The sequence below is a fragment of the Eptesicus fuscus genome, chromosome 8 (assembly GCF_027574615.1).
Source record: "Eptesicus fuscus isolate TK198812 chromosome 8, DD_ASM_mEF_20220401, whole genome shotgun sequence".
NCBI classification, from domain to species: Eukaryota; Metazoa; Chordata; class Mammalia; order Chiroptera; family Vespertilionidae; genus Eptesicus; species Eptesicus fuscus.
Window position 1 is genome coordinate 65,234,929 of NC_072480.1, and position 13,137 is coordinate 65,248,065.

The 13,137-nt window shown below is 37.6% G+C and overlaps 1 protein-coding gene across 6 annotated transcripts in view; it reads left to right on the plus strand.

The window, feature by feature from the left end:
* Positions 1-13,137, plus strand: part of PCCA (propionyl-CoA carboxylase subunit alpha) — a 381,582-nt gene that overhangs the window by 315,975 nt on the left and 52,470 nt on the right. For all 6 annotated transcript variants that reach the window (XM_054719911.1, XM_054719917.1, XM_054719915.1 and 3 more), the window contains one exon: positions 4,204-4,257. In XM_054719911.1, the coding sequence (XP_054575886.1) occupies positions 4,204-4,257 (54 nt within the window). The remainder of the gene's footprint in view (positions 1-4,203; positions 4,258-13,137) is intronic.

The following is a 13,137-nucleotide window of genomic DNA, read 5'->3' on the forward strand; positions in this document are numbered from 1 at the left end:
AAGGGAGTGGCAAGAAATATTCAAAGTGATGAACAGCAAGAACCTACAACCACGATTACTCTACCCAGCAAAGCTATCATTCAGAATTGAAGGTCAGATAAAGAGCTGCACAGACAAGAAAAAGCTAAAGGAGTTCATCACCACCAAATCAGTATTATATGAAATGCTGAAGGGTATTCTTTAAGAAGAGGAAAAAGGTAAAGATAAAAATTATGAACAACAAAATGACAGCAAATACATATCTGTCAACAAGTGAATTAAAAATCAAGTGAATCAAAAATCTGATGAACAGAATAAATGTGAATATAATCATGGGCATAGAAAGGGAGTGGACTGACAATTCTCAGGGGGAAGGGGGTTTGGGGGTGCAGGAAGAGATTGGACAAAAATCTTACACCTATGGACAAGGATGGGGGGTAAGGGCATGGGGTGGGGTGGGAACTGGGTGGAGAGGGGCTATGGGGGGGGGGAAGAGGAACAACTGTAATAAACTGAACAATAAAGATTTATTAAATAAATTAATTAAAATAAAATAGGCAGGGACCAGGTGATATAGCATTTTGGTAGGCCAAAGAATTTTGTGGGTTTTTTTCCAGTTTCTATGTGAAGCTTTAGAAGAGTTTTGAATAGAAGAATAATATAATGTGATTTAAAATTACTGCTGTGAGGAGGATGAACCACAGGGGACCAGTGGTGGAGGCAGAGAAATTGTTTATGTGACCATTGCAGTCTTCCCAGAAGAGGTGCTGATAATGGTATAGACCAGAAGTCCAGCTCACTGCCCGTTATTGCAAGGCTCAAAAGTTGAGTGCTTATTCCCTTTTCAGTGGTTGGAAAAAGTTAAAAGAAAAGTAATGTTTTATGACCCATGAAAAGCATATGAGATTCAAATTTCAGTCCATAGATACAGTTTTACCAGAACATGGCCACGTTCATTCCTGTTTATCTTGTCTATGGCTGCTTTTGCAATTTTTGTTGGAAGTAGAATCTTACTGCCCTGCTTTTCCCTATCACACAGCAGTTCGGTGGCTTAGCAGTGGGAAAATTTATTAGGATATTTTTTGTGTGCTCAGGACCAAGATTAAAATTTTTCTGAACAAGAAGCACCCTCAACCACCACAGTTCCAGCAGCATCTTTTAAACCTCAATGCAAAAGCAGGGGAAATGTCTGTATTTAAAAATCCATTTAACTGTACAATTCCTAACCTTTAATTGGAAGTGATTAAACTGCAGTATAATGTTATGCTAAAGGCAAATATCAAGAAAAGAATCTAACAAAATTCTGTAAATGCCTTTCCAATTGCCAAGTATGTTCAAGTAAAAGCACATGCCTGTGGATCGATGTTGGTATTTGGCAGTAATGTCTGTGGAAAGAGACATTTTTGAAGATGAAATATGTAAAATCTCATTAAAGAGTGACATTGAAGTATTACAGAAAAATTGTGCTTAGTTATATTTTGAATGTTACAAAAAATTGTGAAATTGGTTTTTTCTCTTGTTATCTAAGTAGCTACATAATATCCTCAATTTTGCCTTTGGGCTTAAAAAGCCTAAAATGTTTAGTATATGGCTCTTTGCAGAAAGAGTTTTCCAACCCTTGACTTAGATAAAGGTGGTAGCAGTGGAGATGGTAAAAAGTGAACTGATTTGACATATATTTAGGAGGGAAGGCACAAAAGATTGACAGTTGGATTAGATACTGGATGTAAAGAAAGTTAAAGAATTAAGGGTGAACAACAGATGAATGAATAGTAATATTTACTGAGATGGGAAACCTCAGGGAGGTGCAGCTTGGGAAGACAAATCAAGAATTCTGTGTGGATTTGGTATATTTAATATGTGCATTAGCTATCCAGGTGTTGATGTTCAGTTAACAATTAACTGAGTCTTTAACGCAGAGGACAAATGGGAGTTGGAAACAAATGTGATAGTCATATATGCTAGGTTTTTCTTCTAAAACGATGAATCTGCCACATATAAAAGAATAAAATTGGACACATCTTACACTATATATAAAAATTAACTCAAAGTGGATTAAAGGCCTAAATATAAAACTCCTAGAAGAGAATGTAAGCAGAAAGCTTCTTGACATTGGACTTAAGAATGATTTTGTTGGATAACACCAAAGTCATAGGCAACAAGAGACAGATGGGATGACAACAAACTTAAAAATGTTGTGCATCAAAGGATATAATTAACAGTGAAAAGGCATCCTATTGAATGGGAGAAAATATTTACAAATTATATATCTGATGAGGAGTTAATATCCAGAATATATAAGGAATTCCTAAACTTAACAAAAAAAACCTAACCTAATTAAAAAATAGCCAAAGGACTTGAATGGGCATTTCTCCAGTGATCTTGTACAAATGGACAACAAGCATATAAATAGATGCTTAGCATGCTAGTCATCTGAGAAGTGCAAGTCAGAACTACAATGAGATACCACCTCACACCCATTAGGATGGCTACTAACGAACAAGTGTTGGTGAGAACATAGAGAAATCGGAACCTTTGTACACTATTGTTGGACTTGTAATTAGTGCAACTGGTATGGAAAACAGTATGGGGGGGTTTCTTCTTAAAAAAATAGTGCATCCATATGACCCAGTAATCCCATTTCTAGGTGTATATTCAAAAGAATTGAAAGTAGGATCGCTAGGAGATACTGGTATTTGCACAGCCATATTCATTGCAGCATATGCACAATAGTTCATCCATGGATAAGTGTATAAACAAACTGTGGTGTGTACATAAAATGGCATATTATTCAACCTTGAAAAGGAAAAAAAAATCCTGTCAAATGCTACAACCATGGATGAACCTTGACATTATGGTAAGTGAAATAAGTCAGATACAAAAAGACAAATACTGAACCTACTTCTATAAGATATCTAAAGTAGTTAAATTCATAGAAACACAAAGTATAATGGTAATTACCAGGGTCTGGGGGCAGGGGGATGTGGGTGAGGGGAGGGAAGATGTTATTTAATGGGTATAGTGTGTTAAATTTGCAAGATGAAAAAGTTTTGAGATCTGTTTCATAGCAATGTAAATATACTTACCACTATTGAACTTTATATTTAAAAATAGTTAAAATAGTAAATTTTATGGTTTTTTTTCTACTACCAAAAAATTCTATTATTTGACAAATCACAAGAGCCAAAGTTGGAAGATTTATACAATCTGATTTCAAGACTATGAAACAGCAGTATCAAGACAGTGTAGTATTGGGAGATAGACATGTAGGTCTTTTTCTCTAAACTTTTCTTCCTTGATTCAGTGTGGGCTTGTTTCTCGAGTTTGGGTCTGACAAAATGTTTCACATGGGACATTGCAAAGAATTCCTATTGTATCTGTTACTTAGGCACCAAGGTATCAGCCACTTCTTGAAGTTTTGTCAGATGATTCCTCCAAAGATGTCTCATAGAAAGAAGCACCAGGTCTGGCTTTTGCTTGAACAGGTCAAAGAAGCCTGAGGATAGGTTCCCTTTCCTGGACAAACTTATCTAATGCACCCTGGAATCTACTACTTTTTCTAACCACTCAGACTTGGCATTGGCAATCTCTGCCACTTGGCCTCCGGCTCTAGAGTTGGAAGCATGTTGTGTGTATTTTTAATAGGACATACCAAAGTTTATGTACATATTCATTGCTTTTGTTCTTAAGTGCCAACAAGTTTATGAAGCTCCAGTTTTCACTTTCTCCCCCTCTACTTCTTGGGTCATCAAAAATTTATTCTAGTACTTTCCTTGACAAGGTGGTATAAAATAATTTGCTCTGGTGAAAATGCCAAATATGATATTTGGCATATTCTTAGGCAACAAACTAAGAGAAAATCTGCAACCTGTGCTAGCTGGGGCCAGAGTTATTGACAACCTGGAAATGCAGCTGAGAGTCTTCTGCAAAGAATGGCCAAAATGCATCAGTGTATTTCCTGTCTCTATAGATATGCCTATTCTGGACATTTCATGTCAAATGGAATAATATAATATGTGATCCTTTGTGCTTGGTTTCTGTTGTAGCATGTATCAGCACTTCACTCCTTTTTATGGCCAAATAATATTCCATTGCTAATTTGTTTTATCTATCATTCGATGGTCACTTGAGTTATTTGGCTGTTGGGAATAATGCTGCTATGAGCATTCAGGTACACATTTTTGTGTGGATGTGAGTTCATTTTATATCTCTTTTTTTCCCCAGTGTCTTTCACGAGAAGCAGGTGGAAACATGAGCATTCAATTTCTCGGTACAGTGGTAAGTATGAAAGAATTATTACCCTGTGTATTCTCCTGATTTTCAGAGGGAAAAAATGTGTTCAACTATTTTTAGCCCAGGTATTTGAACTTGGCTTCATCATGATTTTATTTTGCTATTAAATGAGATGTCTTTGTATAAGAAATGGGTTCTTTAATGTGTTAGAGAAATTTCCATGATAGACTATTTTTAGCAATTTCTTAAGGAGAAAATAGTTTTTAAAAAATATTGCAGTTTGTTGGGTATTTCAAGTGCTTTATTTTTCTACTGAATATTATCATCATAAAAATAAGAACATATATAAAGATGCTTTAGAAAATAGTGACATTGGTGGGATTTTTTGCTTACTTTTCCACCTACCTTTCTACATTAGGCCATTTCAAGTCCACATTTCTAATGAGATTGAACCATAGTATTTGTATCTTAATTTTTTTCACTTGTGATCCTATTAATAATTTTTCATATTGCTATAAAATATCAGCATTGTTTTAATGAAGCTGTAGTTAACATTCTGATAAGTGGATGTGACATATTTTACTTTCCATGAATCCCATTGCTTAGTATTTTAGTTACCTTTCATTTTTGCTATTATGATTGGTGTCCTAATGAACAACTTCATATGTTTGCTTTTTTGACATTTTGAATTATTTTAAAATATTTATAAAGTATTTTCAAAAATGTATAAGATACATTTTTTTTAAGTTGAGTCAAAACCATGAATATTTTTATGGGTTAGTGCCAGTGATTTCATATCTCTTCTAAAAGGCACCCATCATATTTATAAAAATACTAGAGGCCCAGTGCATGAAATTCATGCAGGAGTGTGTGTGTCCCTCAGCCCAGCCTGCACCCTCTCCAATCTGGGACCCGCTGGGATGGGGCCTAAATGGGCACTCGGACATCCCTCTCACAATCCAGGACTGCTGGCTCCCAACCGCTCACCTGCCTGCCTGCCTGATTGCCCCTAACCACTTCTGCCTGCCTGCCTGATCACCCCCTAACCACTCTCCTGCCAGCCTGATCAACGCCTAACTGCTCCCCTGCCAGCCCGATTGCCCCTAACTGCCCTCCCCTGCTGCCCCGGTAACCCCAAACTGCCCTCCCTTGCCAGTGTGGTCACCCCTAACTGCCCTCCTATGCAGGCCTGGTCCCCCCCAACTGCCCTCCCTTGCAAGCCTGGGTCCCCCCAAACTGTCCTCCCCTGCAGGCTTGGTCACCCCCAACTGCCCTCCCCTGCAGGCCTGATTGCCCCCAACTGCCCTCCCCTGCTGGCCATCTTGTGGCAGCCATCTTGTGTCCACATGGAGCAGCCATCTTTGACCACATGGGGGCGGCCATCTTGTGTGTTGGAGTGATGGTCAATTTGCATATTACTCTTTTATTAGATAGGATCACTTTGCACTCTAGTATTAGTTATAATTTTCAAAATTATTTAACTCTTATCAGGTGAAAAGAGTTTACTTTACAGTTATTACTTTTTACTTTAATTTCATGTATTATTAATAGTATTAGATATAATTTTCAAAATAATTTTACTATTATAAAAGGTACCTTATTTTAATTAGCATATCTCTGTTTATGGCTGTTATATTTTAGTATTTCTCCATGTATTCATTTACTAGGTATCATTTATAATCTTTAAAATGTCTGTTCATGTGCTTTGGGTACTTTGTTCAGGTTCTAAATTCACTTTGGAATGTTTCCATTAGCTCTGTGAGTTTATTGAGGATATCAGAGGAGAGGCCTGTGGCTTGGATTTTTTAAAAAGTAGTGATTTTGCAGCCATTGAAGTAGGAAGGATGTTAATAATAATGTGAATTTATAGTTTATATATCCTGTAGAGGTGTAGTAAAGTTTATGTATAATAGTATATGTATATATACTTGCTCTATGTAATGTAAGTTTTAAGTCTTGCACCTAAGATTTGTGGTTTCTTGTTTTTCTTATTAAGAAAGTAATGCATACTTTTTCATTTTTAATTTATTGTTTATATATTTTTATTTTTTTCCTTTTAATTGAATTTAATGGGGTGACACTAGTTAACAAAATTATATAGGTTTCAGGTGCACAATTCTACAACACATCATCGATACACTGTATTGTGTGTTCACCACCCCAAGTCTCTGTTCATCACCATTTACCCCTACTATACCCTTCTCCACCTCCCTCCTAGAGGTATTTGTTATTAACAATAGATATGTTCTTCCAGAAATCATCTATGTCCTTCTTTAGATCTATGTCATTACATAAAGATCTATGTCATTCTTTTAAATGGTTACCTAGAATTATATCATGTGGCAGTTTTCCTGTTCCTAGCTAAGGGATCATGCTAAGCTATCTCTGCTACTTGATCTCTCTCATTGGATTCTAATAGGTTACTACTCAGTGTTCATGTATTGAAAACTAAGTTCTTGCTCCATACAACCTGCAAAAAGAAACTCACAGTTTCTCCTGCAATTTTTTTTTTATCTCAGAAAATGTCAACTTGAACTAAAACCTTGCATTTTTCTTGATTTATGTCTTTCTTCCACTGCCTTCATCATCTCTTTTCTGAATTATTGCAGCAGCCAAAGTCCTCCCACCTTCACCACTGTTCAATCTATTATTACGATAGCATTAAACTGATCCTTTTAAAATATGAAGCAGATCAGTTGGCCTTGTTGCTATTCTTCAAGCCTGCTGGGCACATGCCTCAGTGTAATCTCATTTGTCTTTTCTCTGCCAAGACTATCTGCCCCAGATATGCATAATAGGTTCCCTCCCTTTCTTCAAGCCTTTACACATCAGCCACCTCCTCCTTGTGACGACACTCTTTAAACTTATGACCACTCTCTCCCACATTTTATTTCTTCTTCCCTCCACTTTATCCTTTTTTAGCGTTATGACTATTTGATATATTTTACTTTTAAAAACTTATTTATTATCTGTCTCCCCCACTTGAATGAAATAAGCCCCATGAGCATAGGTCTTTCTGTATGTTTTATTAATCACTCTATACCTAATGCTCAGAACAGGGCTTTAGTGTATAGCAAGCATTCAGTACATATTTGTCAAATGAAGCTGACAAGCATGGGACCAAAATATTGGATGTGAAAAGGAAATGTGAAGAAAGCAAATATAGAAACAAATGAAGAAAAAGAAAAAAGTAGGGGAGGTTTGGGACCTTGGATTAGTCCTCTTCCTCAGATAAGGAAACAATGCGTCAGAAAAGATCTTTGTAGGGGTTTGATGTGGAAAAAAAGAAATAAAAAGGTAACTTGTTTTACTTAAGGTTGCATATCTAGGTGGTGGTAGAGCAAAGAAGGGTACTTACATTTCTCAGCTCTCAGATCAGTGCTCATCCCATCAGCAAATGTTTTTTACCTTTATTCCTTTTATGCACTCAGGCATCGAAAATGTACTAGAAGAAAAACACACACACACACACACACACACACACACACAAATATATATATATATATATATATATATATATATATATATATATTCAGTCACCTGAAACATACTACAAAAAATATATATATATTCAGTCACCTGAAACATACTACAAAAAAATCACACACATATATATACTAGTACACCACCTAAACAGCCAACAAAAAGTCACCTGAACACAAAGGAAAAGAGGAAAGGAGAATTTTATGTATTTAACACTACACTCCTCCTCTAGTAAATGATAGGTTACTTGTTAACAAATCCCTAAGTGTCTATGTCCACTTTGTTTATATAGTTTACATAGAGAAGGAATGTCAATTTATAGAATAATTATTCTAAAATTTTACAATATAGACTTCAGAGGGCCAGTGTAGTTTGTTACAGTGTATTTTTCTATGTGTATTATTAGAAATATTAGATCAGTCTGGAAGAGGGAAAGAAAGGGTTTTGAGATAGTGGGACTGTTACAACAAATATAGAGTGATTTCTAGCTAGCATGTGCTGCTTCAGTCCAAATGATCTATATAGATTCAATTTCCAGGACTCACGGGTCAGGAATAGCAGTAGCTCGTCACATGGTAAAGGCAAGACTCCCCAATACACATTTGTCTTTGTGAGAATATAGACATGAATTACAATATCAAGTAATTACGTCTGTGAAGACAGTATTTCCAAATAAGGTCACACTCTAAAATTCTGGGTGGACATGAATTTTTGGATGACACTGTTTAATCAGGTACACAATTTATATAGGCATAAAAGCATATTTGACATTTATGAAAATTTAAAAAGTACTCAGACATACTTAAAATATATTTGATAAACAGGACACTCTTCCGTAAGTCTGTACCTTAATATGTAATATACCTGATTTGAGTACTTTCATTTATTTTTCAAAGAATTTTTATACTTGTTATCATCACCTATGTGATTGGTATTATGAAGTCCAAACTCAAAACATGCTGAAACACCCATGAAGCCTATGCCTAAATTTTGGAACACAATAGTGAGCATATGACTCAGCTATGCTAATAGCTGGTATAATCAGAATGCAAAATCAGGTCTCTCTGACTTTAAGTCAAGCTGTTAACCGTCAGAGGGCCTTAAAAAACACACTGCTTTATTGTATAATTCAGGGAGCTCTTTGTAGTAACTGCTGAGAACAACTGTCTTAGTCAGCTCAGGATGCTATGACAAAATACCATAGACTGGGTGGTTTAAACAACAGGCATTTATTTTCTACAGTTCTGTAGGCTAAGTTCAAGATCAAAGTGGCAGCAGATTCCTGGTGAGGGTTCTCTTACTGGCTTGCAGTTGGCCACCTTGTAGCTGTTATCCTTACAAACAGTTTCATCTTTCTTCCTCTTTTACAAGGGCAATAATCCCACTATGAGGGCCCCACACTCATGTCCTCATGTAAACCTTATCACCCCCCAAAGGCCCCACCTCCAAATGCCATCACATAGGGGCTCAGGGCTTCAGCATATGCATTTTGTGGGACCCAAATGTTTAGTCTATAATACACACTTACTTGGTAAACTACTATATGTCAGAATTTTTCCAAAACCTACATTTATTTCAATGTAAGTTGTCTGGGTTTTGTTAGTTTTGTTTTGTTCCATGTTTTTGGTGAAGCTATGAGCTTGTGTACATCGGATAGTATAATATAAGCTCACACACACACCACACACACACACACACACACACACACACACAAACAAACAAAATGGAAGCAGTCCAGTGTTTTTACTTAACCAGAATTCCTTACCTAAACTGTGCTTCACAAAAAGGATGCATATTTTGTTATTTAAAGAATGCAAAAGTTGAAAAACCAAGATGGGGCATAGGTAAACACCTAAACTGCTGCCTCGCACAACAATTTCAAAACTACAACTAAAAGACAAAACGTCTATCACCCAGAACCACGGGAAAGCTGGCTGAGTGGAAGTTCTACAACTAGAAGGAAAGAGAAAAGAGCATTGAGACGTGCACAAGCACTGAAAAGCTGAGGTACGGAGGCGCGCGAATCAGGCTGGCGGTGGGTGACTGGGTGCGCTGCTTTTTTCAACCCGAAGGGATACAAGCTCCCGATTACTCTGAACTCCAGTTTCTGGGGAGACGCTGGGGACCCAAACTCCTACGGGGAGAAGCTGGACTGTCTGCCATTGGGTCGGAAAGTGAGTGTGGCTTTCTTACAGAGGTGCGCCCAGCAATCATTGTTTACTGCGCTGTGGCGCGGGACACGGGGACTTGGAAATGCGGAGACACAGAGATGGCTGACTGGCGGCCATGGCTGTTTGCCACGCCCTAGCCTAGTGACTCCCTTAGACCCCGCCCTGCACAATCTACAAACCCACCCAAGCTCCACACAGCGGCTTTTGCATATAAATGGCCTGCCCTATCGCAGCTTAACCTAACAAACTGCAGCTCTGGTCAAACAGCTCCAAAACCTCCAAACCCCAAGCAAAGAGGAGAAAACTGTAGTTCTCACTGTAGCTCCTGCTGGGTGGCCTCAGACAGTAGCTGACCTGCACCCCATTGGAGATCCAGAAGCTAGTGTATCTAGTGGTCAGTGTGAGATGACACCAGATTTCAACTACTCACACCCATAAGTGACACATTCAAGAGCAGACTCAGTGAGCACCAAAGCCCCACTGAAGCAAGTCTTGCCCCATAAGCGTGTCTCCAGCACAGCAATTCTTCCACTCCATCAACACAGGGAAGCAGCAAAATGTGGAGACAAAGAAACATGTCATGAATGAAAGAAATGGAGGAAAGCAAACTACTGGACATAGAGTTCAAAACCACATTTATAAGGATATTCAAGAATCTTCTAAAAACTGCCGAGAAACTTGATGAGACCTCCTAGGAGCTTAGTGAGACCTTCAAGGACCTTAATGAGAATGCCAAAAAAAATGGAAAAGGACCAGTCAGAAATTAAGCATGCACTGTCTGAAATAAAGAATATACAGAAATTCAACTGTAGATCAAAGGACCCCAAGAATCAAACCAAAGATCTGAAATATGGAGGAAACAAAAAACACCCAAGCAGAAAAACAAAAAGAAAAAAAGAATCCAAAAATATGAAGGTAGTGTAAGGAGCCTCTGGGACAACTTTAAGCGTACCAACATCTGAATTATTGGGGTTCCAGAAGAAGAGAGAGAGCAAAATGTTGAAAACCTATTAGAAGAAATAATGACAGAAAACTTCCCCTACCTGGTGAAAGAAATAGACTTACAAGTCCAGGAAGTGCAGAGAATCCCAAACAAGAGGAATCCAAAGAGGACCACACCAAGACACATCATAATTAAAATGCCAAGAGCAAAAGACAAAGAGAGAATCTTGAAAGCAGCAAGAGAAAAACAGTTAGTTACCTACAAGGGAGTACCCATACAACTGTCAGCTGATTTCTCAACAGAAACTATGCAGGCCAGAAGGGAGTGGCAAGAAATATTCAAAGTGATGAACAGCAAGAACCTACAACCACGATTACTCTACCCAGCAAAGCTATCATTCAGAATTGAAGGTCAGATAAAGAGCTGCACAGACAAGAAAAAGCTAAAGGAGTTCATCACCACCAAACCAGGATTATATGAAATGCTGAAGGGTATTCTTTAAGAAGAGGAAAAAGGCCCTGACCTGTTTGGCTCAGTGGATAGAGCGTCGGCCTGCAGACTCGGGGGTCCCGGGTTCGATTCTGGTCAAGGGCATGTTGGTTGCGGGCACATCCCCAGTAGGGGGTGTGCAGGAGCAGCTGGTTGCGGGCACATCCCCAGTAGGGGGTGTGCAGGAGGCAGCTGGTGGATGTTGCTCTCTCATTGATGTTGCTCTCTCGTCGATGTTTCTAGCTCTCTATCCCTCTCCCTTCCTCTCTGTAAAAAATCAATAAAATATATTAAAAAAAAAAAAAAGAAGAGGAAAAAGAAGAAAAAGGTAAAGATAAAAATTATGAACAACAAAATGACAACAAATATATACCTACCAACAAGTGAATCTAAAAGTCAAGTGAATAAAAAATCTGATGAACAGAATGGACTGATGAATATAATAGAATCAGGGACATAGAAAGGGAGTGGACTGACAATTCTCCGGGGGAAGGGGTTGTGAAGGGTGCGGGAAGAGACTGGACAAAAATCTTACACCTATGGATGAAGACGGTGGCAGGGGGTAAGGGCATGACGTGGAGTGGGGAATCAGGTAAGGGGAGCTATGGGGGGAAAAAAGAGGAACACCTGTAATAATCTGAACAATAAAGATTTATTTAAAAAAAATAAAGAATGCAAAAGTTAACATTTTATTCTATTGTTTATATTTCATTTTTAAAGTACCATTATTTTTAAAGCACAGTACTATTACGCCAAACGTATCTCAGGAAGACTTTTTTTTTCTTGTAGAAACAATGCATATTGCCTGAAAAAGAAAATAAGCTTAGACTACATCGAACAGCTTCTTCAGAGCTGTGCTGTTGGCACTTACCCAAGGACTCTTGAGGAACTATCAAATTATATGTCTCTGAAGCTTAGCCAGAGATCTTAATGAAACCAAATCATGCTGAATTTCTTAAAGCTAATTTAAATCTCAAAGTATACATTTTAAATTAAGTTTTTATTGGTAATAAATATACTTTACTTGTTATTAGCCCCGAAAGCTGGAGTGATAATATCAGTAGAATAAACATGTTTTACGAAGATTTACCATTAAGAATGTTATTAATATGACCCTTGATACACTAGCACAATTAGATTTCAAAGTAAGCATTTACGAAGTAACAGCGATTAATGACAACCATCGAAAACAATTTTGAACTCCATCAGTTTAACTCAGGAGGGTAAACTTAATATGATAATTCATCTAGTTGAATTGTATCAACTTAGCAGGAAAGTATGTAAATATGTGACCCTTACCTAGATTCTAAGTGGATGCTGTGCTGATAGATTTATCAGTTCCATTAGAGAACTTTGGGGAACTTTGGAATTTCAGCAGTTGTTCCCTTGGAGGCTGAAAACCCAACCTGATCTCATACTGGGACCATTCTGGTCTGCATATTTCCATAATTTGCCTTTGCTACTAATATGACAGCAAGACACAAATAACTGTTTCTAATAATATCAGATGGAGTTGTGGAGGACAGCATTTTAATGCAGTACAAGACCTCCCCGTGGAGTTGTTATTGCTACTATAGAACAGCAGCTACACAGTTGCAACTGCAGTCTCTTAATTGATTCGTTTAATTAGCAAGAGCTGAAGTTGGGGCTGTATCTTGTCATCTGATATCATAGGACTCAAATTTTGCATCATTCATATTTACTAGTATAGATATATAAACATCATCAAAAGGTTTTGCTTCTTCCGAAAACCCACTTTTGGATATGGAAATTTAATAGCGTAAACTCCCATTTGTTTGAAATCCAAATAATTGGAAAATGAAAAGAACTGGGTTTGTT